The sequence below is a fragment of the Barbatula barbatula genome (assembly GCF_947034865.1).
Source record: "Barbatula barbatula genome assembly, chromosome: 3".
Taxonomy (NCBI): Eukaryota; Metazoa; Chordata; class Actinopteri; order Cypriniformes; family Nemacheilidae; genus Barbatula; species Barbatula barbatula.
This window is the reverse complement of record NC_136764.1, coordinates 3,788,381-3,812,971: the sequence shown is the minus strand read 5'-3', so window position 1 is coordinate 3,812,971 and position 24,591 is coordinate 3,788,381. Positions and strand designations below refer to the sequence as shown.

The 24,591-nt window shown below is 39.7% G+C and overlaps 1 protein-coding gene across 1 annotated transcript in view; it reads right to left on the bottom strand.

The window, feature by feature from the left end:
* LOC306891750 (uncharacterized protein) overlaps positions 1-24,591 on the bottom strand; it is a 209,039-nt gene that overhangs the window by 166,136 nt on the left and 18,312 nt on the right. Inside the window, exon 3 of the mRNA XM_079452248.1 lies at positions 23,653-23,857. Coding sequence (XP_079308374.1) covers positions 23,653-23,857 — 205 coding nt within the window. The remainder of the gene's footprint in view (positions 1-23,652; positions 23,858-24,591) is intronic.

The window sequence follows — 24,591 nt, the reverse complement described above, 5'->3', positions numbered from 1 at the left end:
CGGAAGTGTGCTAGGACCTGGAGTTAAAGGTGGGACAAGGTGAGTAACAGGATTCACGGTAAAAACTTGGAAATCCAGAAGGCTCAAAAACTAAGAAATAAATTTCGCAAGACAAGGTAAGGTCTAAAACACTAAAGGTCTGACAATGGGCAAGAGGAAAAACACAGTATATAAAGGAAACGGAACTAATGAGAAACCACCCGTGTGCAATGGTGAGGGAGAGAAGATACCAGGTGAGGGCAATTGACTAATTAACAACTAAAGTAAAACTAGCGGGAAAAAGAAAAACACGCAAGGATCAGACACGTGAGAGCTGTCAGAAACCACATCAGGTGCCGGGAATACAAAAGACAACACAGACAACAAAGGGAATGCTAGACCCGAGACCTGACAGGAAGGTGGTTTGACAAAGGAAAGTGGGAGAGATGAGCAGTGCAGGAAAACATAGAAGAGATGAGATAATAATATCAAGGATGAGAAACAGACATACAAGACTAAACAGCACATAAACTTTATAAAATGGGTCATCATGATGAATTTTGTGGGCAAGAAGAAACTGTGGAACATGTTATACTGTCATAAATATGAGTCTGAAAAGGATTCCAAGGAAAACTCTAGAAAAAATAGAAATGCAATTTATTTTATTTTACGAAATTATTCTGAAAATAAATGTTATAGCTTTATATTTCTATATCTTAGAATAACAAATTTGTGGAAATTTCTGTCTGTCTCTCTCTCTCTCTCTCTGTCTCCCTCTCACGGGTGAGAGAATATCTAATGTTTTTTCAAGATTTTTGATATTTCAAATAGTTAAAAAAATCCGTTAGTGTTTAAAATTAGTGTTTGTTTAAGTCTTGTTGTTGTTTGTTTTCCTGGGAGAGTATTGGGTGAGTGGCGTTTGATCTTTGGCCTTGTGGCGGATGGAGACTCCTCTCTCTCGCTTCGCCATGGCGTTAGATGTGTACCGGAAGCCGGCGTCTCAGTCGAAGAAGGAACGGACCTTTACCAGTCGGTTGATTGAGAGCGGCATTTGGGTAAGTGGCGCTTTTACGAGACAGGGGTAGCTGCAGCCTGGAGCAATGGGCGTGCCGAAAGGTAGGGGCGTGTCAAAAGGTAGAGGCGTGCCAAAAGGTTTCTGATTAGTGAAAGGAATTTTATTGTATTGGCCAATCACGTTAAACTTTTGTTCCACACTCCAGTCCAGCAGGTGGAGGTAAAGCACTTATCAGTTGGTTTGCAAACCCTAACCCTAAAAATAGTTGTAATTTGTTTTTGATTGCTATAAAAAGATAAGGGGAAATATATATAATTTATATTTACTGCTTACAGGTTTTGTAAACGTTAACCTAAACTTGCCGTGGTGATGACGCCAGTAACTCACAGGTGGTTTTCGCAAAACCTTTTGGCATCCCCATACTGTTTGGCGAGACCAATGAGAAACCTTTTGGCACGCCCCATACCTTTTGCGTGCCCTCATTAAACGAACACTGGAAATAATGAGTTGGAAAAATGAAACGGTGGTGCCGACAGGGTTAAATGAAATGGCAAGGCTGGGTGGGTCAAAAGAAAGTAATGGTGGGAAAGGAAAGAGTTTAAAGAAAACTGTAAGGAAGGGAGATGAATCAGAAAACAATGAAACACAGAACAATCAGGATCAAAGATGCAAAGAAATAAATGTTGAAAAACGTGATATTGTTATTGAGACCGTTAAGGAAGCGGAGGTCAATGTTGTTCAACGTGAAGATGAAACTGGAAACAGTGATGAATATAATGCTAAGGTTGTTGATAGAGAGGAGGAGGAGGAGGAGGAGATGGCTGATGATGATGATAGTCTTTCAGGAATGTCTGACATATTTTCTCAAAGTGGTGATGATCAGTTGTATACAGTGAAAGAAATCAATGAGTTCCTTAATGAAACTTTTGGAAAAACTTACTAAATTTAAAGACTTTCTTTCCAGATGTCGAAAAATTCTTGAGGTCGGCAGTTAAAGTACAGAAGAGTGTAGGAATGGAAGAACTGAGCCGAAGGAAAAAATTTTGACTGAAAAAAATTGTGACAAATATACGAAAGAAAGGAGATGGGTTAAAAAGTAATTCAATGATTATGTCACAAGGGGTGTTTTCTTTTTCCTGTCTTTTTTGGCTGTTTTTTCTTTCTATTTTTTTACTTCTTATGGAGAGCATAAAAATGGGGACAATAAATATTAATGGGGGAAGGAATTACAGGAAAAGGGGTGCCTTGAATGAATTAATTAAAAATAAACATTTGGATATTATTTTTTTACAAGAAACCCACGGCGATTTAAGTAATGAAATAGAATGGAAAATGTGGTGGGAGGGGAAGATGTTTCTAAGCCATGGCTCTAATCTAAGTGGAGGTGTTGCAATTCTATTTTCCAAAAAGCTTAATATGATAAATATATCCTCTCATGAGATAGTTAAAGGTAGAATTTTGGTTGTACAGGCAGAGGTAATGGGGTTTCCCTTTCTTTTTATAAATATCTACTCAACAAACAATGGAGCAGAAAGAGTAGATTTTTTTCAATTATCTAGTGGTTTAATAAAGAATGAAAATTATGTATGTATAGTTCTAGGGGGTGACTGGAATTGTACTTTAGATTTTACACTGGACCGAAATAGTGAAGAACCGTATCCCCAGTCTGCTAATTTGTTAGGCAGCATTATAAGAAAATTTTATTTATTTGATGTTTGGCGGGTAAAACACCCAACAGTGAATCAATTTACATGGGTAAAAGCCTCTCATGATTACGTTAGTGCTGCAAGTTTGGATAGGGTTTACATAAGTAAAACATTTTCTAATAGAGTTTAAAAAGCTAATATTTGTCCAAACGGTTTTTCTGATCACCATTTGTGCAGGATAGAAATGAGTCTTAAAAAGTCACAGAATTGCAGTTATTACTGGCATTTTAATCAGAAACTATTACATGACTCTGTATTTTGTGAAAAGTTTGGGTTATTTTGGTCTAGATGGCAAGGACAAAAGAGTGACTATGAAGATTTTGTGCGATGGTGGGATGTTGGAAAAGCACAAATAAGAATTTTTCCTCAGAATTATACAGCTCACTCAAATAGACTTATTAAGGACACAATTAAAACATTTGTGGGCGAAATAATAAAAATTGAGTTAGGAATTATTGAAGAGAATTCAGAAGAAGTGGAACAATTAAAAGCAAAAAGACTGTTCTGACATCTCTGTTCAATGAAAGAGCAAAAGGAGCTTTAATAAGAGCACGCTATTCTTCAATACGAGAAGTAGATGCTCCGAGTTCAGAAGGAGGAAGAAAACGTATGTTACATTTGAAACTACCAGATGGGACTTTAATAACTAGTCCAAAAGAAATTAGAAACCATGCAAAGATTTTTATACTGATTTATTCAAAGCAAGAAACTGTGACACTAATTGCACGGATGACCTTCTAAGAAATTTGCCAAAGGTCACGGATGACCAGAGGCAATGGCTTGATGCTGATATTCAAGCAGATGAAAGCAGAGGCTGTAAAGAAACTTTCCAGCTGTCGGTCTCCTGGCATTGATGGACTTTCTGTCTGAGTTTTATAAACAATTCTGGACTCTTTTAAAAGAGGATTTACTTGAAGTCTTCAGAATCTCTCATAAAAAAGGAACTGCCAATAAGTTGTAGAAGAGCAGTCCTATCCCAATTACCAAAAAAAGGTGATCTTGGTCTGTTAAAGAACTGGAGACCTGTAGCCTTATTGTGTACTGATTATACAATTTTAGCTAAATGTCTTTCAAATAGATTAAAACAATGTTTAGAGTATGTTATCAATGAATTTCAAACGTATTGTGTGCCGAAAAGAACTGTAATGGACAATCTTTTTCTTGTGCGTGATGTAATGGATTTGGCAAATGCTAGTAACGAGGATGTAGGTCTTCCTTCCAATTGATCAAGAAAAAGCTTTTGATAAGGTTGATCATTTGTATTTATTTAAACCCCTTAATGCATTTGGTATTGGTGAGCTTTTCATTTCTTAGGTAAAACTGTTATACACTGAAGCTTTTGCATTGTTAAAGGTTGGAGGTGGGCTAAGCTATCCAGTGTTAGTTCATAGAGGTATAAGGCAAGGCTGTCCCTTATCAGGACAGTTATATGCTTTGGCCATTGAACCTTTATTATATAAACTTAAAGAGAAATTGCAGGGGTTTATGATAGATGGCTGCGAAAATAGGCCAATTACTATTTCTGCCTAAGCTGACGATATAACAGTGTTTATAAAAAGTGATATAGATGTTTTGAATTTAACAAATAGTTTAAACATTTATGAAAAAGCTTCTTCAGCCATAGTAAACTGGGAAAAGAGCGAGGGATACTTGTTAGGAGATTGGCAGGGGAAAACCCTGTGCTTCGAGGGGGACTTAAATGGGGTTGAGAGGGCCTGAAGATGTTGGGAGTTTTTTTAGGAACAGAGCCATTTAGAAAATGAGTGATTTCTCGGTTGTCTCGCTGGTCTGGGGTGCTACCTCAGCTATCTTATAGAGGCAGGGTTTTGATCACAAACAATCTGGCTGCTTCTGCATTATGGCATAAAATGAATGTCATGGACCCCCAGAATGTGTTGTTAAAGAGCTACAAAGAAAGCTAATTTACTTTTTATGGGATGGACAGTATTGGAAAAAATCTGATGTAATTTTCCTACCTATTCAAGAGGGAGGACAAGGCCTGATTGACATTGAAAATAGGATAAAGACGTTCAGACTTCAAACAGCCCAAAGATTACTGTATGCGAAACCATGCTGGGGTGATACAGCGTGTGCTGTGTTAAAAAAATTCACATTTTCAAGTATGATCTGCAACTGTTTTTAATTAAACTGGAAAACATGGACTTGAGGGAGTTTTCCCCATTCTACAAAACTGTTTTCAGAACATGGACTTCTAATTTTAAAGTTAAGAGAGACTTTTCAAACATTGGACTCTGGATGGAGAATAATAATCCGATGATACAAGTACAGGCACTGGAGTCCAGGAGTAAACAAAACGTAATGGCAACAGCGGGCTACACAACAATTGCTGATTTAATGAATGGGGCAAACTGGAAAAGTCCAGAAGAAATGTGCAACATGACTCCTCTGGTGTCAAGTCTACAAGGATCATGAAGAGAATAATGGATGGAATTGTCTCAGCTTTACCTTCTGTCTTTGGACATAGCCCAGAGGACGATGAAGTTCCTGAACCAAACAGAGAGAGTCTTTTTCTAGTGGAAATTTCAGCAGCAATAGATGAGGAGCCAGTGGAATGATCCATTTGAAATTTCAGGACTCCCAAACTTGACGGTTTTGAGACCGCTCCAAAAAAGGCACTTTATAATATTTGTGTGAAAGTGTCACATTATAATGTACTCTGAGACTGCAAAGAGACAAAGTGGTCAGGAATGTTTGGGCCAGATTCATCCCCTAGTGGCTGTTGGAGGTCCCTGTATAAACCCCCTATTGAGAAACGCACTGCGGATCTCCAATGGAGAGTTATACATTGGGCAATAGCTACAAACATTGTCCCCACTGTAGGGAAAGAATGTCCTTTTTGCGGCACTGACGAGTCAATGGATCATCTGTTCTTAAATTGTTTACGGTTAAGACGATTGTTCCAGATTTGAGAAGAGTGGGTTAGGAATTTGTTGCATCAGATAGGAAAAAAATCTCGTTAATCAATTTTGTAATAGGAGGGGCAAAGATGGCAATATGGTTAACTTTAACATGGTTAAAGGAAGTTAAAGGGGGAAGGTGAAGTGGGTCCTGAGGTGGTTTTAAAGGCTCTTATAGCAAATAGAATCAAAGCAGAATTTGCATATTTTAAATTGACAAATAACTTGGATGAATTATCGTATGGAGATATATGCAAATGTGCTATTTGGAAAAAAAGGAAATATGTATGGTTTTTTTTTTCTTTTTAAAAGTGTATTTATTATTGTTATAAGTAAATAATTATGAAATTAATGTTCACTAATGTTTTTTAAATAAAGGTGTGTTAAAAATCTCTCTCTCTCTCTCTCTCTCTCTCTCTCTCTCTCTCTGTGTCTCTCCGTGTCTCTCTTTCTCTCTCTCTGTGTCTCTCCGTGTCTCTCTCTCTCTCTCTGTGTCTCTCTCTGTGTCTGTCATGATTCTGCCGCATCATGTCATGTATCTCTTGGTATAGTGGCAGGATCATGACAGAACCTCATGTTTAATGTGGAGAGAGGTAATTATTGTCATGGCCTTCCATACACTCTCTCCTGTCTCGTCTCTGTTCCCATCCTCTCGTTACCTCGTTACATTGTCCATTGACCATGTAATAATGTATTGTGACCAGACACACGCCAGACTTTAGGAGCTCAGAGATACAGGATGATACAGAATATGAGATCAGAAGGTTATACAAATGGAAATAATGATAAATAAGACACTTTTTAGCTCTTCACAGCCGTCAGCGGTGATGTCACAGTCTTCATAGAGAAAAAGACTCAGATGATCTTTACTGAATGAAGGGAATCCTTTCACTCTTCATGTGATTGTTTCAGTTGAGGCTCAATACTGTAAAACATTGAGGAGAAACATCAGATATGATATTAATATTCACTCATCTCAGTCATTATCAACATCATGTCACAATGACTTTATACTTACAAATCATATGAAATTAATCTGAGAGAGAGAACACAATACAAGAAGTGCAGCCACACCGACATTAACACAAGTGTGAGTACAAAACATTTCTGTCACTTGTCCACTGTAAATAAACAACTTAAAAATGTCTCGCAACAAATATGTATTTTTGTATATACTGAATAAAACTAGTCCTAAAATGTGTCTAATAAAGATGATTTTGTTGACTGCAGGGGCGATTGCTTCAGGGGTGCTGACCACCCAATGAGCCCCACTGCCACCACCCTCTTTACACACAAAAACTAAAAATATATCTATTAAAAAATAACTTTATCATTACAACATTGATTCAACTAACTCCAAAATTCAGATATTTTTTCTTTTTTTTGAGACCCTTTCAGAACACCAGTTTAATTGTGAGTTTACACAGACAGCTCCCTGTAACAAACACAAAACCTTCTTCACACAGCTTGTTTTCCTTACCCTTAACTCCATGTGCCTCATTTTGTATCAACAGTCATCAGATTGGTTAGATTAGATTCAACTTTATTGTCATTGAACAAAGTAACAGGTACTTGAAAAACTAAATATAATTCATCTTCTTTAGTCATAAATAAATAATAATAAAAAAAGCTTTGCATCGAGAGCAAACAAAAAAGAAGGTAAAACCAAAAAGTCCAAAATATCCAGATAATTTACAGAGGTCTTGAAAATACTTAGAAAGTAAAGATATAAAAAAAGAAATAGAGATAAATCTTTGAAGTACTTCCCCTAAATCCCCATTTTTGCTCTACTTTGGGAGAGTTAATCTATGTCGCCGCACTTTGAGGCTGGCGAACCTGTCAATGACCCTTTGGGGTTAAATTATTTCAAGCAACTCCTTCTCAATAGACATCACAGCTATAGGTGCTGGAGTCTGCTTTGGCCTGTGGTCCTCCTGAGCCATGTATGGAGCCGACGCAAGGCACTAAAAGACTGAATAACAGCTTTCAGTGAAGGGAACATTTATGAATCTAGGAGTTTGTACACTGCTATCATGTCCTGAACTGTACCAGCCTCACTCTTGCGCAATTCAGAAAGTTTTTTGCAACTATCACTTCTTCTTACACTCTGGTCCAAACGCCAGGGCTTCATGTTTCCATGACGACTGACCAGAAAAGACGCACGTGACGTCATGTTTACATGACTCCCGGTTGTTAAAATGAGTAGGCCTATCAAATTAACGATAAACTTTAACAACAGAGACACACGTACGCACTACACAGGTTCGCAATTTATTTGTCGCGCTGCTGTTTTTGTTTCAAGCTCTAGCGGTTAATGAACAGAACTGAATGCGTTTTGCGGAAGAACATTGTAACCGGCGCTACTTCTTTCCGTCTATGACTATGGACGAGTCACCCAGGTCCTGTGCTACTCCACAGAGGCGGCGACCCGCGACTAAAATAAATACTAATAGGTGTACCGTGGTGATTCAGGATACTGACTCCAGTACTCACCGATATGGTTTCGCAATCGGAACAACTCTATGTAAAAGGAAAGAAGTGTGAGACAGCTTTGGAGCAACTTAGTTGATTCACAACCCGCGTGTGTCTCGCGCTGGATAACGCTCGCGCTGAGAGGTGCAGGTACAGAGGAGAAGTAGAAGAAGAGAAGAGGAAGAGACACCATTTGCAAAGCGGGGATGTTTTCATTTTCATCCTTATCGCGTACATTTTAAACCATTGTAAAAGACAAATTTATTTTTTGCATTACAAAATGTCTTATTCCAAGTTTTAGGGGTGCATAGCCTCGCCCATGGTTGACTGGATACTTAAAGGAACAGTTCACCCAAAAATGAAAAGACTACTATGGGAGTCAATGGTGACCCACAACGGCTGAGTTACAAACTCTCGTGTTTATTTGTGTTCAGCACAACAAAGAAATGTATTCAGGTTTATAACAACTGGTCATTTACACCTTGTGTCATTCCAAACCTGTATGACTTTCTTCACACAAAAGAAGATATTTTGATAAAACATTTGTCCTCATTGTCTTGCCATTGGTTTTGTATCTATACAGTAGAAGTTTATGGCTGCCAACAGTTTTCTGTGTTTTGCAGAAGAAAGTAAGGTTGGGTGGACTTTATATTCCTAGTTGAGTAAACTCAGCCATGCAGGCTACTCAGATTCATTTAACATTGTGTGTGTTGAAATACATGTGACTTCACTGAGAAAACTGAGTTATGCAAACCACTCGTCCCAAAGTTGAGTCTTAATAAACGACTTTAGATTTTTTGAGGTCGACTATACTGTGATAAAAGTCGGGTCGAATAGTTGATGATGTCATTAATAAATAAAATAAGAGCTTGGAAATGTTTTGCAACAAGATTTGATGGGTGTGGGGAGTAAGACACTTGTGTGCGGCTGCGAGAGAATGGCGGGACTCCCGTAAAATAGCCTCTTAATATATAGTATCTAAAATAAAAAAGTTTTTATCTATTGCACGAGAGCAACAACAACTAAAATAAAACAATTTTAAAGCGTGAGGTCGCTGGTAGTAAAAGAGGAGCAGGTGGATCTCTACAGCAGCTTTACGTTACTTCAGATCTGAAGCGAGTGTACAGACCAAACTTCACTTGCATTTACAACAAGTCCACTGAACGTGTCATGAGCACTAATAGATGAAACAACAGAAACGTGTCGAGTTTGTTTGTGACGGCCTACGACTTTAGAACAACGTCAATATATTTTTTAGCCCACATGACCCGCGACTAGTCGACATCAAGCTTTAAATGAAGAGCCAGAGCATTCATGTCAACTAGTTTGTGCCAAACCCTACAGTGTGGTGATAGTTTATAGAAATAAAATGATTTAAAAATAATAAATAACTCACAGTAGTGTCTGTAGTTTACATTGTGGATCCTTCAGTAGATCAAAGAGCAGCTTCACTCCTGAATCTTCTGGATTATTACATCTCAGATCCAGTTGTGTCAGATGTGAGGGGTTTGATCTCAGAGCTGAAGTCAGAGCAACACAACCTTCAGATCCAATACTGCAGTTAAACAGACTGAAGAGAGAAGAAAATAAATGAAATAATGACAATAACATTTAGACAATAAATAATAGTACTATTATTTAATATAGTTAATTATACTTTATTAAATATATTATTACATTATTATTCATCAATGTATCAAAATTATGTCCCTTTTTACAAGATGTAATGAATTAAATGATTGTAAATCACTGTCAGTTTATATTAACATCATGAATAGTTTAATATATTCAAGTTAGTTATTAAAATGATCTCAGTTTGGTGATAATTCTGTATGAATCTGAATCAATAGAGAGTCATTTACTGACAGTTACTGTTGAGTCTCTTACATATAAAGATGATTCTGATAAATTTATGAAGACCTTCATTTACATAATACATACACATGTTTAACTTTATTGCTTTAAGGATTTTCTTACTGTAATGTCTTCAGTTTACAGTTTGTATTCTTCAGTCCATCAGAGAGCAGCTTCACTCCTGAATCCTTCAGTTTATTGTTACTCAGGTTCAGTTCTGTCAGACTTGAGGAGTTTGATCTGAGAACTGATGCCAGTGATGAACAACTTTTCTCTGTCAGATTACAGAAACTCAGACTGAAAGAGAAATAACAAGATAACAGTGAGTCACAATGTTAGTAAGACACTTATGACTGTTTTCTGACTGCATGATGGATCTTTCTGATTTGAATAACGTTGCACTTGCCACAGAGATGAATAACAGTCAAAGCATTAACAGAAGGATCTTTAATGATCACTTCTGATCTCATTTCTATGTTTCAGGATATCGTATGAAGCATCAAGGTGTCAGGAACGTGTTGAGGGAACAAGGACAGAGAACCCAAGTGCAGACAGCGGGGTCAGAGGTCAACCCTTTCTGATCCGCGTGCGCTGCTTCTCTCCACCAAAGACACGCCGCATGAAGAGCAGCAGACACGTGTTCATGTTAACAACAGTAGTGCAGACACGCAGAGCAGGTCAATAGACTCACAACAATAAACTAAATACAGCAACTTTAAAGGATTTGTATCTGTCAGTCTGTTTACTGTTTGATAAAAGTCTCCAACCTTTCCACCAGATTTGTGATATTTTATGAACCACAACCTTTTTATCTATATTGAGCATTAGCATTATTGATCAGCATGTAAACATTTGTGACCCTGTGAAACTAGGGTGGCCATATGTCCGGCTTTTGGGCGGACAGTCCGGATTTTAAGCCCCCTGTCCGGCGTCCGGCGCAGCCTCAAGCCGGACACTCATTTGTCCTCCTTTTCGGAGTTGCGCTGAATCGGCCTTAAAAAACGCGCTCTAAACCCTTTATTGGGACGCAGCAGCGTAGCGTCTGACGCCACATCATAACGTTAACATGCCGAAACGTCAGACATCATCTAGTCCGGAATGGACAAAAGAGCACAAATTCATATATTCATCATGCACACTATGTCGCTGTGAAGTGGACACAAGGGGTCAGCTGTGAGCGGGGGTTAGAGCGTTGGGCTTGTGATCAGAAGGTTGCCGGTTCTAATGTCAGTGCCAGCAGGTCATGACTGAAGGGCCCTTGAGCAAGACACTTTACCCCTGATTGCTCTGCAGTAATGTGCCACTGTATAAAACTACTTTGTAAGTCGCTTTGGATAAAAGTGTCTGCCAAATGAATAAATGTAATGTATAAATGTAAATTATTAGTAAAGGGAAAGGCGCCACTGACCGACATGCCAGCACTGAAAAACATAAAGGTAACCGATGAGCTGCTGGTACGTCTTCCCTTAGGTCTTATTTTCGAGAGGCAACATCACCTCAGGATGACAAAATCTCTATCATGTCTATCATGCAGTCAAGCATCACCAGTCATACAGGAGTGTCTTGAATAAATACAAATACTGTGAACAAACAATTTTTTGCCTCTCTCTTCTGTTACACATCAAGATATGTCGTAGATCAAATAGTCTGGTAATGAATAGAGTAGGCTATTTCAGAATCACTATATCATGATACCATCAATATAATAGACAAAATTGTATTGTATTTGCGAGTACACCGGATGCAGTTATTCTAGCCTCACTAAATGCCGCAAAGTGTCCTCCTTTTTGGTGTTATGGAAATGGCCACCCTATGTGAAACCCAAACTAAAGTCTCAAAATCTGACTTATTATAACAAGGATCAAATATTAAATTCACTGAGATTTCAATCTTTAAAATGGCATTATTCAGTCAATATTAAATATATTGTTGTTATATGTTCACAGAATATTCTGTAGGATGATTGTACCAGAGTACGCACTGAATGGTGATCACCTAATTAGATCCAGGTGCGCTATAGGCGTGTGAGTGCGTATAAGTAATGTTCCTGCGTTCATTGGGAAGCGTGTTGATTGTTGCAAACTTGGATGCTGGTTTTCTGAGTGGCTCCAGTATGGGGATCTTTGATCTGAACCGCACAGATCTTTGAGCGGAGCTGCACAGCATTTGGGTATGTTACCATGAAGAAAGGAATATTTAATTTGGGGTTGGCTGTATGCGTTTTGTTTGTTTTAGTGCACCTCCCGGGCTGTTTACCCATCATGGTTTAATGTTTAAAAAGCTGATTTGTTAATAATCAGATGGGTAGACTATTTTTAATGAGAGTATCCGTGAAAGGACTTGTTGTTTATATCATGTTCCCCTCTGTTATAGCTGAAGTTATCGAGAGCTGTTAATATGTTCTTGTGATTACAGTGAACTGATTGGGACCGGGACCTGGGCTTCCTCTTCCTCTTGCTCTGTTTTCCTTTTTTGGTCCTTTTGTCGCCTTGGGCACCTGGTTGCGCGGTGCCGCGGCGTTCCACCTTGCCTCGCCTCACCTCATTTTGCATCTGCTGGACCAGCCTTTATTGAGTGGACTTGACATCGGGCAAATTGAGACCCTAGTATTCAATTTGTGGGGCCGTTTGGGACCAGCCAGCATACATCGGGAGATTACGACACCAGAGTATAAATCCGTGTGGCATTTGGTCACCTCCGCACTGTTTCAACTGGAAGACTGTTGGTGGGGTTGTTATGGTATTATCGTGGGTGAATGAACTTATAAGTTGATGTGAGTGTCTGGGTGTGTTTGGTTGCTGCTAAAGGTGTGTGTGCACGTGTGAGTGTCCATGAGTGAAATAAGTGTTAATGTGAGCGTGATCTTATGGAGTGAATCTTGTGGTATATTGTTAATGAACTTTGTAACGTGATAGTATCTGTTATTTTGTTGTTGCTTTATTTATTTTTTATTAACTTTTTATTTTCCCATTGTGTTTATTGATTTGATGCGTGACAATTGAATGACAACTGGAACTTTGTTGGACTAGCTAGGAAGTTGTGCTGACCACTCTAGGTCCAAATTACTGGGTACCCTCGTTCACTGAGTGATTTGATTCTGCTAGGTTTTCTGTCACCTGAATGCACGTGTGCTTTTGGTGAAGTACGTAGATTAGTGTACGGTTGAAGTGCGTAGTGAAATGGAATTAGGTAGGGTTGCCATTTCTCCCTGTCAACTGACATGGGAGACAACATTTTTTTTTTCATTTTTTAAATAAAATTACATTTTTGTTTCGTTTTGAATCTATATGTAGTGGGTTGGACTCAGCCCTTATGGGCTGACATCACGCCAAAGTGCGTCCTACGCAGGTTCCGCTTGAGACCGGATAAAAGTGCAGATGGCAGGGCGTTAGTTGGGAGTGCATACATGGCTGTCTAGCGCGACACTTGCGGATGGAAGAACTGTAAAGGTAATGATTGTTTGTTTTTATTGTAGATTTATATAATTAGGAATGAGTGGAATGAGTGTATTGTGTTACAGCCGCCATTTCCAGGTTAATAGTCCCCTTGGCCACTAGAGGGTGGTGTATTGCAGTGAAGACACAAAGTGGATTTATTGGTGCTGTTGATATTACGTGTTTGCTGTGATTCGATTTCTTGACTTGTACTAATCATGGCCAAGGGTGGTTGTTTGTATCTGCCTAGAACCTAGTCGGTTCGACACAATGTGCTGGCTACAGCCTATCTGTTAATTGTTTTGATTTTGTGTTACATGTTTGGTTGCCGCCTGAGTCAGGTGGTTATCTTGCTGTTGTGTTTAAATAAATTAATTGAAGCCGTGTACCAACACACAGTCTGAAGTGTTCATTCCTCACAACTTGAGCAGGCTTATTGCCTTGATTGGTAATTAGGGTGAATGTGGACCTCATCACATTTGGCGTGGTGCGCTTCTTCTGTTGTTGTTTTTTTGTACTGGGAAAAACAGTGGTTGAAGAGCAGGATCATGGTCTGGAATCAGAAGCAGCCGGAGCCGTCTGGAGGGATCCCTTTGCCTTAAGATATATAGGTTGCTCTTCCTGGGAGTTAACAGACTTATAACATCTTGTTTAAAGCCTTGTTTTTTTGTTCCCCCTCTCTCCCTGGTCACTTTCTAGTATGGCAGAGGAAATGCAGGCACAATTGCAGATGTTAACTGAACTGGTACAACAGTTACAGGCAGAAAATGTTAGGCTTCGAGAGGAAACCAGTCAAACGGAGCTTGTTAACCCAGCTGATGTTCCGGGGGAGAATTCTTTATTTGGGCCTACTCCACAGACTTCTTCCTTGTCGACTTTGATGCCTTGGTCTTCCCTCCCTGTGTTGACAGAACGATATTTTTATGTTCCGAGGGAACGGAAGTGTCCTTGTTTCTTAGGAAAAGCTTCCCAGGATCTGTTGGGTGTAGAGGACCCATGCCTAGATTTGATGGTCGGTCACAGAGCACTAAGTTCCCCTGTCAGCCGGATGGTAAACCTATATGTATTTGTTGTAATAAACCGGGTTATATTGCTAGGTTTTGTAATCTATCCCAGAATGCTGTAGAGAGAGAGGGGTTACGAACTGAGACCCATTCCAGGGCTACAGGTAGACCAACAGTCAATCAATTGGAAAACTAAAACCCTCCGTTGCTGGTGCCCAGGGAGCGGATGGGGAGTCTTTGGGCGAGGAGGTAGATAATGGTATTAAGCTCATAGGGAATTGTCCGGTTGTAGAAATAAAACTAAGAGGAATATCAGTACCTTGTTTATTAGACACCGGCTCTATGGTGACTACCATTACTGAACAGTTTTTTACTGAACATCTTCAACCCATTATGGGAACGGAGTTACAGTCATGTAATTGGTTAAAGTTAAAGGCAGCTAGTGGCCTTGCTATCCCGTATTTGGGCTATTTAGAGGTAGAAGTTCAAGTTCTCGATAGATTGGTTCCAAGAATGCGAATCTTAATAGTTAAGAATGCAAATGGAGCGCAGGAGCAGGGACAAATTGGTCGAGTCCCAGGGTTACTTGGGATGAATATTATTAATCAGTGCTATCAAGAACTGTTTGTACAGCATGGAGATTCCTTGTTTCAGACTCCAGGAGTAAGAGTGTCAGGAAAAGAATGGAAGTCCGCATTGGTGGAGTGTAGACAGCTTGACCGAGTCCAGGAGACTGGTCGGGTAGGTCTGGTTCGGGGTTTTGGACCTGCGGTTTTGGTGCCAGCTGGTACGTTGAAGTTTGTTCCAGCTACATGTCGTAACGATCTTGGATCTGCATTTTCCTCAGGTTTGCTGGAATCTTTGCCTTTAGAGAATTGTCAACTGCCCTGCGATTTGATCATATCCTCATCTTTCTTGCCAGTAACCCGGGGGAGGCTAGAAGTGCCTGTCGTGAATGTGGGGACGCAGGACCGGTGGATTCGGTCTAAAGCTGTTCTTGGTGAATTCCACTTGGCTTTGGTACAGTTGACAATGCAGGTAGAGTTTAATACCCAAGTATCCATGGAAGAGCAGGTAGCTGTGGTTCAAACAGTGATAGCCGAAGAATTTCCGGCATTAGATTTTTCACAGATTGCTTGGCCTAATTTGTCTTCCCAGGAAGAATTGGAGGTGTGTAGTCTGTTGAACAGGTACAGAGAGGTGTTAAGTAGAGGGGAAGGTGATTTGGGTTGTACTCCCTTGGTGGAGCATACTATACCTTTGGTAGATGAGGCGCCAGTACGCCAGCGTTACCGTAGATTACCCCATCTCAATACGATCAGGTAAAACTGCACATCCAAGAGTTATTAGATCAAGGAGTAGTGAAGCCAAGCTCTAGTCCATATGCCTCTCTGATTGTAGTCGTTCAGAAGAAGGATGGTGCAATTCGGCTATGTGTGGATTATAGAGTATTGAATTCAAGGCCTCAGAAAGATGCCTTTCCTCTTCCGCGGATCGAGGAATCCCTGGATGCTCTGGGAGGAGCTAGGTTATTTAGCACTTTAGATCTAGCTAGTGGTTATAACCAGGTTCCAGTAGCCAGGCGAGATCAGGAGAAGACTGCGTTTTGCACACCATTTGGGCTGTTCGAGTTCACCAGAATGCCATTTGGGTTGTGCAATGCACCAAGTACATTTCAACGTCTCATTGAAAGGATATTTGGTGACCAGAGGTTCCATGCGTTGCTTTTATATCTTGATGACATGTTTTTTCAACTTCTTTCCAACAGCATCTGGATCGTTTAGAAATGGTGTTGAGTCGTCTCCAGAAATATAATTTGAAATTGAAGTTCCAAAAATGTCATTTGTTCCAAACTGAAGTGAAATATCTGGGCCATATTATTTATGCAGAGGGTGTGGCTACTGACCCGGAAAAGGGTAGTGCCGTTTCACAGTGGCCAAGACCTAATAAGGTAAAATAATTATGGTCCTTTTTAGGTTTTGCCTCATATTATCGCCGATTTGTTGAAGGATTTGCATCAGTTGCCGCACCTTTGCACAAATTGGTGGGGTCTTTGCAGAGTAGTGGAAAGCACGTTTAGGAAAGGTAGGACTAGGCCCATTGCATTTGCAAGTAGAGGGTTGCGGCATTATGAGACTAACATGTCAAACTACAGCTCCATGAAGCTGGAGCTTTTGGCATTGAAGTGGTCTGTAACAGAGTAGTTTAGAGAGTATCTAATGGGAAATAAGTTTATTGTATACACCGACAACAACCCCCTGAGCTATTTACAGACTGCGAAGTTGGCAGCTGTAGAACAGCGCTGGGCTTCCCAGCTCTAGCTCTTTGATTTTGAAATCCGTTATCATCCAGGGACAGCAAATCGCGATGCAGATGCCTTGTCACGTCTCCCCCACTTACTAGTAGTCATGGGCTGAATAATGCTGGTACTGCACTTCCGGCAGAAGAGGTGATAGAACAACAAACCTTACAGGATAACCGACAAGTTTTTGCTTTGGCTGTGAACGCGATACCTGATCTTTCGGCACTGCAGGCTCTAGACCTTGTGATTGGCCATTTCTTATTTTTTTGGAGAAAGGGAACCATACCTTCTAAGTGTGAAGTGGCTCAGGGTCCTGAAGGGTTCAAGGGGCTAGTAAAGCAGTGGGCACGCATCAGAGAGAACCAGGGCGTATTGTATCGACAAATCAAGCTTCCACCAGCCAGAGAGACTATCTTGCAAGTGCTGCTTCCCAGTGTTCTGCGTACGGAGGCATTAAATAATGTACAAAACAACCATGGCCATCAGGGTGTTGATCAAACTATACAGCTGCTTAGAGAGAGGTGCTATTGGCCAGGGATGTGGACGGATGTGAAGCATTGGTGCAACGAATACAGCCTAAGTTTCGCACCTATATTGGAAGGTTGACTGCCTGCAGACCGTTAGAAATCATTGCTATCTATTTCACCCTTATGGAACAAGCTAGCAATGGTCAGGAAAATGTTTTGGTGTTTTTTCCAAGTTCACTCAAGCATTTCCTACGTCCGATCAGAGAGCGAAGACAGTGGCTAAAGTGTTTGTCGAAAAGTGGTTTTCTGTATATGGGGTACCTGAAAGCGAGTTGTTCAAACATCTATGCTGTGTTTACGGCATTCAGAAAAGTCACACTACACCATATCATCCTGAATGAAATGGGCAATGTGAACGGTTCAACCGCACGTTGCATGATTTGTTGAGGACCTTGGCTCTGGAACAGAAAAGGAAGTGGCCACAGTTTCTTCCACAATTGTTGTTTGGTGAATGGTGGTATTGTATGCAATCTACACAGCACTCACCTTACAAACTAATGTTTGGACAGAAGACACAGTTGCCGATTGATTTTTTTATTGGGCGCTGTGGGGGAAGAGTTAGTGGAGAGGGAGTGTAAGTGATTGGATATTGCACACAGGGATCATCTATTGGTTGCATATGAGAGTGCGCGTAAGTGTTTGGAGGAGAGAGCCCCTTCTCGGGGAGTAAACTCAGAGAGTGGTGTGCATATGCTTGCTCCAGGGACCTTAGTTAACTGTAGGAGTCAACCATTGGGTAGGAATAAGATTCAAGATGCATGGGTTCCTAATGTGTTTGAGGTGGTAGAATGTACGGATGGCCTTGATAATGTATACAAGGTACAACGACAAGACGGGGTGGGGTCTTCTAAATGCCTCCATAGGTCTGAGTTGAAACCCATTCCTGCTGCAGGTGGAAGGAATTCATTAGCCCCGGGACTCTTACTAGGTGCAGAAGGGGTAGAGGAAGACGCCAAAGCTAGGGGGGAATTATGGGTTTGTGGTAGAAATGGTTGTACCTCAGCCCAGTGTTTTGGGGCATGGAGGTGAGGTCAGGGAGAGTGGGAGTCAAAATCCATTTTCATTAGACACACGTTTGGTAACATATGTAGATAACGTGCCAGTCCCAATTGATAATCAAAGAGATGGAGATGATATGGTTGCTGCGGGGCTGCACTCTTACTCTTTTCAACTTCCGCAATCTGTTTTGCAGGGTTCGGGTTCTAGTGATGCTACGGTGAATTCTCACCACATTATATTTTAGATCATGGCAGTGGGAGGAGTAATTGAGTATTCACCGGGACGGTGACATTTTCTTGTGGGGGTATATGTAGTTGGTTGGACTCAGCCCCTATGGGCTGACATCATGCCAAAGTGCGTCCTACGCAGGTTCCGCTTGAGACCGGATAAAAGTGCAGACGGCAGGGCGTTGGTTGGGAGTGCATACATGGCTGTCTAGCGCGACACTCGCGAGAGGCTCTTCACGGAGTTTGGCATTTTTCTTTTTGTTTAAGTTAGTCTTTTTTTTTGTGTTTGATACTCCGAGATAAATGCCACATCAAAGCATGCGCACAGAGATACACCAGCTGTTTTGAAGAACAGAAAGTCCATGCTTTTCTCTTCTCTCCAACTAAACTCTTTGCCATGCCCTTCTTTTTCTTTTCTTTTTTATTCTTTCGCAAGCCATTGCTGCCACAAAAAAATCTCTTCCTCTGACTCCATGTTTTTGGCGCGGAACTTTGTGCGATTGGTTCGTAAATCGGCAGATAGTAAAATCGTGCCGTTTATCACCTCGTCTGTATGATTTTCACATAAACTCACTCGTGACGTGTGCGTGGACATACGATCTTCCGACCATCAGAATTTGCGCCGTGTATGCCCCGCCTTTACTCACAGTAGTGTCTGTAGTTGACAGTGTGGATCCTTCAGTAGATCAGAGAGCAGCTTCACTCCTGAATCTTCTGGATTATTATAGTTCAGATCCAGTTGTGTCAGATGTGAGGGGTTTGATCTCAGAGCTGAAGTCAGAGCAATACAACCTTCAGATCCAATACTGCAGAACGACAGACTGAAGAGAGAAGAAAATAAATGAAATAATGAAAATAACATTTAGACAACAATCAGGAGTAAAATTATTTAATATTATTATTTCCCTTTTTACGAGATACAAGTAATAAATTAAATGATTGTAAATCACTGTCAGTTTATATTAACAGCATGATTAGTTTAATATATTCAAGTTAGTTATTAAAATGATTTAGTGATGAGTTTGGTGAAAATTCTGTATGAATCTGAATCAACAGAGAGTCATTGACTGACAGTCACTGTTGAGTCTCTTACATATAAAGATTTACATTTACATAACAACATAGGCCACAAAATACATAAGTGCATCAAAACTAGTCCATTAAAGCCTAGCACAGTATAAAAAGCTAAGAATAGTGAGGTTAGTAAGTTTTTTTTTTTTAAAGGAAAGGGAAGAGAATTAGGAAAAAAAATCAATCAGCGACGTGTTGACGGAAGAGATGCATTTTTAGGCGTTTTTTGAAGATGGCAACCGAGTCTGCTGATCTTGTAGCAGCTGGTAGATCGTTCCACCAATGTGGAACAGATCCAGAGTAGGTACGGGAGAGTGACTTTTTTCCTTTTTGGGATGGTACCACTAGTCGTTGTTCTTTTTGGGATGGTACCACTAATCACAAAAGTTCAGATCCAGTTGTGTAAAGATGATTCTGATAAACTTATGAAGACCTCCATTTACATAATACATACACATGTTTAACTTTATTGCTTTAAGGATTTTCTTACTTTAGTGTCTTCAGTTTACAGTTTGTATTCTTCAGTCCATCAGAGAGCAGCTTCACTCCTGAATCCTTCAGAATATTGTCACTCAGGTTCAGTTCTGTCAGACTTGAGGAGTTTGATCTGAGAACTGACGCCAGTGATGAACAACTTTTCTCTGTCAGATTACAGCCCCTCAGACTGAAAGAGAAATAACAAAACAAAAGTGTGTTAAAACTTTAGTAATAAATTTATAATCAAATCAAGTTGATCTCATTTCAATGAAAGCTTGAAAACTTTTATGAGTGACAGTGAACTTCAGTAAAACATGATGTGTGTGTCCAGAAACACAAGAACAGTATGTCATGTTAACTTCATGTATATGTAGATAAACTTTCTGTATAATATAATTACATTTATTAACTGGGGAAATGTTTTTATCCAGAGAGATTTACACATGAGATTAATACAAGAAGAATGAATTTATCCAAGAGAAAACATAATACAAGTAAAGTGACCACATCAAATTTACACAAGAACAAGAGTGAAACAGCAAAAATACTCGACAGTCACTTGAATTAAACTAAATTATAATTTGATCAGTAACTCACAGTAGTGTCTGTAGTTTACATTGAGGATCCTTCAGTAGATCAGAGAGCAGCTTCACTCCTGAATCTTCTGGATTATTAAAGTTCAGATCCAGTTGGGTCAGATGTGAGGGGTTTGATCTCAGAGCTGAAGTCAGAGCAACACAACCTTCAGATCCAATACTGCAGTCAAACAGACTGAAGAGAGAAGAAAATAAATGAAATAATGACAATAACATTTAGACAATCATTAAAAGTACAATTATTTAATATATTTTAATTATTTCATATATTATTCACCAATGTATCAAATTATTTCCCTTTTTACAAGATACAAGTGATAAATTAAATGATTGTAAATCACAATAATATCATGAATAGTTTAATATAATCAAGTTAGTTATTAAAATGATCTCAGTATGGTGATAATTCTGTATGAATCTGAATCAACAGAGAGTCATTGACTGACAGTCACTGTTGAGTCTCTTACATATAAAGGTGATTCTGATAAACTTATGAAGACCTTCATTTACATAATACATACACATGTTTAACTTTATTGCTTTAAGGATTTTCTTACTTTAATGTCTTCAGTTTACAGTTTGTATTCTTCAGTCCATCAGAGAGCAGCTTCACTCCTGAATCCTTCAGTTTATTGTCACTCAGGTTCAGTTCTGTCAGACTTGAGGAGTTTGATCTGAGAACTGACGCCAGTGATGAACAACTTTTCTCTGTCAGATTACAGACACTCAGACTGAAAGAGAAATAACAAGATAACAGTGAAGATATAAACACATCAAGAGATAATGTTTGAACAATGAGAATCATCTGCACAAGAGCTGAAGCAACATCTGCACCTGATAGAGAATCACTGCAAGAACTGAACCCTGACAGACGATTATAAATAAAAAACAAATAAATGAAAATCAGAAAAAAGCCACAAGAGAGCAGCTCTCACTCTATAGATGCAGTGAACAATTCCATCATGTTTTATTGTGTCTCTGTAGGACATTAACTACAGTAATGTGGACTGTTAGATGTTCAGGTGAAACTGCAGGTAAATGACTCACTCAGCTGTTCTGGATGCTTTGATCACTGGCAGAAGCCTCAGAAGACATTCATCTGATCGATCATATTTCCTCAGATTAAACTCATCCAGCTTCTCTTCTGAGTTCAGTAACACAAACGCCAGAGCCGACCACTGAGCAGGAGAGAGACGGACTCCAGTAAGACTAAACTCATCTCCTCTGTTCACATATGTTTGTACTTCCTGCACTAGAGAATGATCATTGAGTTCATTCAGACAGTGAAACAGATTGATGGATTTCTCTGGAGAGAGATTCTTTCTGATCTTCATCTTAATGTACTTGACTATTTCCTGTTTACTGTCAGAGCTTCTTCCTGTCTGTGTCATCAGATCTCGTAAGATTGTCTGACTGGACTTCAGTGAGAGACCCAGAAGAAATCTGAGGTAAAGATCCAGGTGTCCGTTCTCACTCTGTAAGGCCTTGTCCACTTCACTCTTCAGTAAATCACTCATGTTTGATCTCAATCTGCTGAAGTTTTCTGATGTTTGCTGAAGAAATGACAGAAACTTGAACAAAGCAGCGAGAAACTCCTGAACGCTCAGATGCACAAAGCTGAACACCTTCCCCAGGTTCAGTCCAAACTCCTCTCTGAAGATCTGAGTACAAACTCCTGAGTACACTGACGCTTCTCTGACATCAATGTCACACTCTCTCAGATCCTCCTCATAGAAGATCAGGTTCCCTTTCTCCAGCTGTTGAAAAGCCAGTTTTCCCAGAGACTCAAGACTCTTTCTAGCCTGCTGAAGATCTACCTCACATTTCCCATCATACTTCTGACTCTTCAGTTTGATCTGAAACATCAGGAAGTGTGTGAACATGTGAGTGAGAGTCTTGGGGATCTGTGCTGGACTCTCTGCTTCACTCAACATTCTCTGGAGAACAGTGGCTGAAATCCAGCAGAAGACTGGGATGTGACACATGATGTACAGACTTCTGGATGATTTCATGTGTGTGATGATTCTGTTGGCCAGACTCTCATCATTGATTCTCTTCCTGAAATACTCGTCCTTCTGAGGGTCATTGAATCCTCGTACATCTGTGATCAGATCAACACACTCAGGAGGAATCTGATTGGCTGCTGCTGGTCGAGAGGTGATCCAGATCAGAGCAGAAGGAAGCAGATTCCCCTTGATGAGGTTTGTCAGCAGCACATCCACTGACGCTGATTCTCTGACATCAAACAAACTCGGATTCTTTGAGAAATCTAGAGGAAGACGACACTCATCCAGACCATCAAAGATAAACACAACTTTATAATCATCAAAGTCTGTCGATCTCAGTTCTGTTGTATCTATGAAGAACTGATGAAGAAGATCCATCAGACTGATATTTGTCTGTTTGATCAGATTCAGTTCTCTGAAAGGAAGTGGAAATATGAAGTGAAGATCTTGATTTGTTTTTTCTTCAGCCCAATCCAGAATGAACTTCTGCACAGAGACTGTTTTTCCAATTCCAGCGACTCCTTTAGTCAGCACACTTCTGATGGGTTTGTTTAGTTCAGGTGAGATTTTAAAGATGTCATTACATTTGATTTGTGTTTCTTGTGTCTCTGATCTTCTGGATGCCGTCTCAATCTGTCTCACCTCATGTTCATTATTGATGTCTTCACTCCCTCCCTCTGTGATGTACAGCTCTGTGTAGATCTCATTCACAAGTGTTGAGCTTCCTTGACTTGAGATTCCTTCATTCATTCTCTGGAATTTCTCTTTTAGTCTGGATTTGTGTTTCTTCATGTTTAAAGAGGCCAATTCTGATAAACAAAGGGAATAAAAATAAAAATATATTATTCTAATACGATTAGAAAAAATATATATATTTGACCTTAAGAGTGTTTTAAGATTTTGCTGATCATGACATTAGATGAACACAAAAAGCTTCATGGTTCTATTGTGTTGATTTATTAACTGTAAATGTATTTTCACTAATAATCATCAGTAAATACAGACACTGTGTCTGTTCGTCTGAAGGTAAAGTGATGTCATAGTCACATGACTGAGAGCTCTTACTGGTCTGTAGTTTGTCAGCGAGGTCTGTCTGCTTCATCTTCCTCAGGACGTTCAGTGTGATCTTCAGAAACATCTCTCTGACTCTGATCTGATCTTCATCATCCTCCTCTTCTCTCTCAGAGCATGATGGGTAATCTGGACTCAGTAGACTCTTGAAGATCTTCAGCTCTTTCTTCATCAGAGAGATGAGTTTGTGCTCAAGCTCCTGAAAACATTGTTCAAACACACATGATTTAGTTTTCTTTTGAGGGCAGAAAAAGGTTTTAATGCTCATTTTAGTGAACACAGTTTTTTCTAAATTGCTTGAACCTCATTTCATGAAACCTGTAACACATTTAAACACTATAAACACACATCAAAACTACACAAACAAAATCATATTTTCTTTCATTCATATTTTGCCTTCAAATGATTCTCAAAGCATCAAATACACATCAGCATTGATAACACACTGAGATCTATTTCAAATCAATATGATCGTGACTTCTTACTACAATGAATCAGTTTGAAACTAAACATCTAAACATGTTTCAGAATCATCAGTAATAATAACAGTAATCTGTGTAAAGATGCAGTACGACTGACAGTAAAATAATCTCATGTAACGCCCATATGAAAAGACAATGCAGAAAAGCAGAGCGCTTGTGGCGGAAGACAAAACTTGTAGTCCATTATAACATCTACAAAGACACCATCCATGCTTTCAATATGGAACTAGGCAAAGCTAGGCAGACTTTCTTCTCAAATATTATAAACAGCAACTTTAACAACACCCGGACTCTTTTCGCTACTGTAGACAGACTGACAAACCCCCCAAGCCAGATTCCCAGTGAAATGCTCTCAGACAGCAAGTGCAGTGAGTTTGCTTCTTTCTTCTCTGATAAAATCAATAACATTAGAAAGGTAATCAGCACGTCCCTGAGTAGCGCTGGGGTCAGA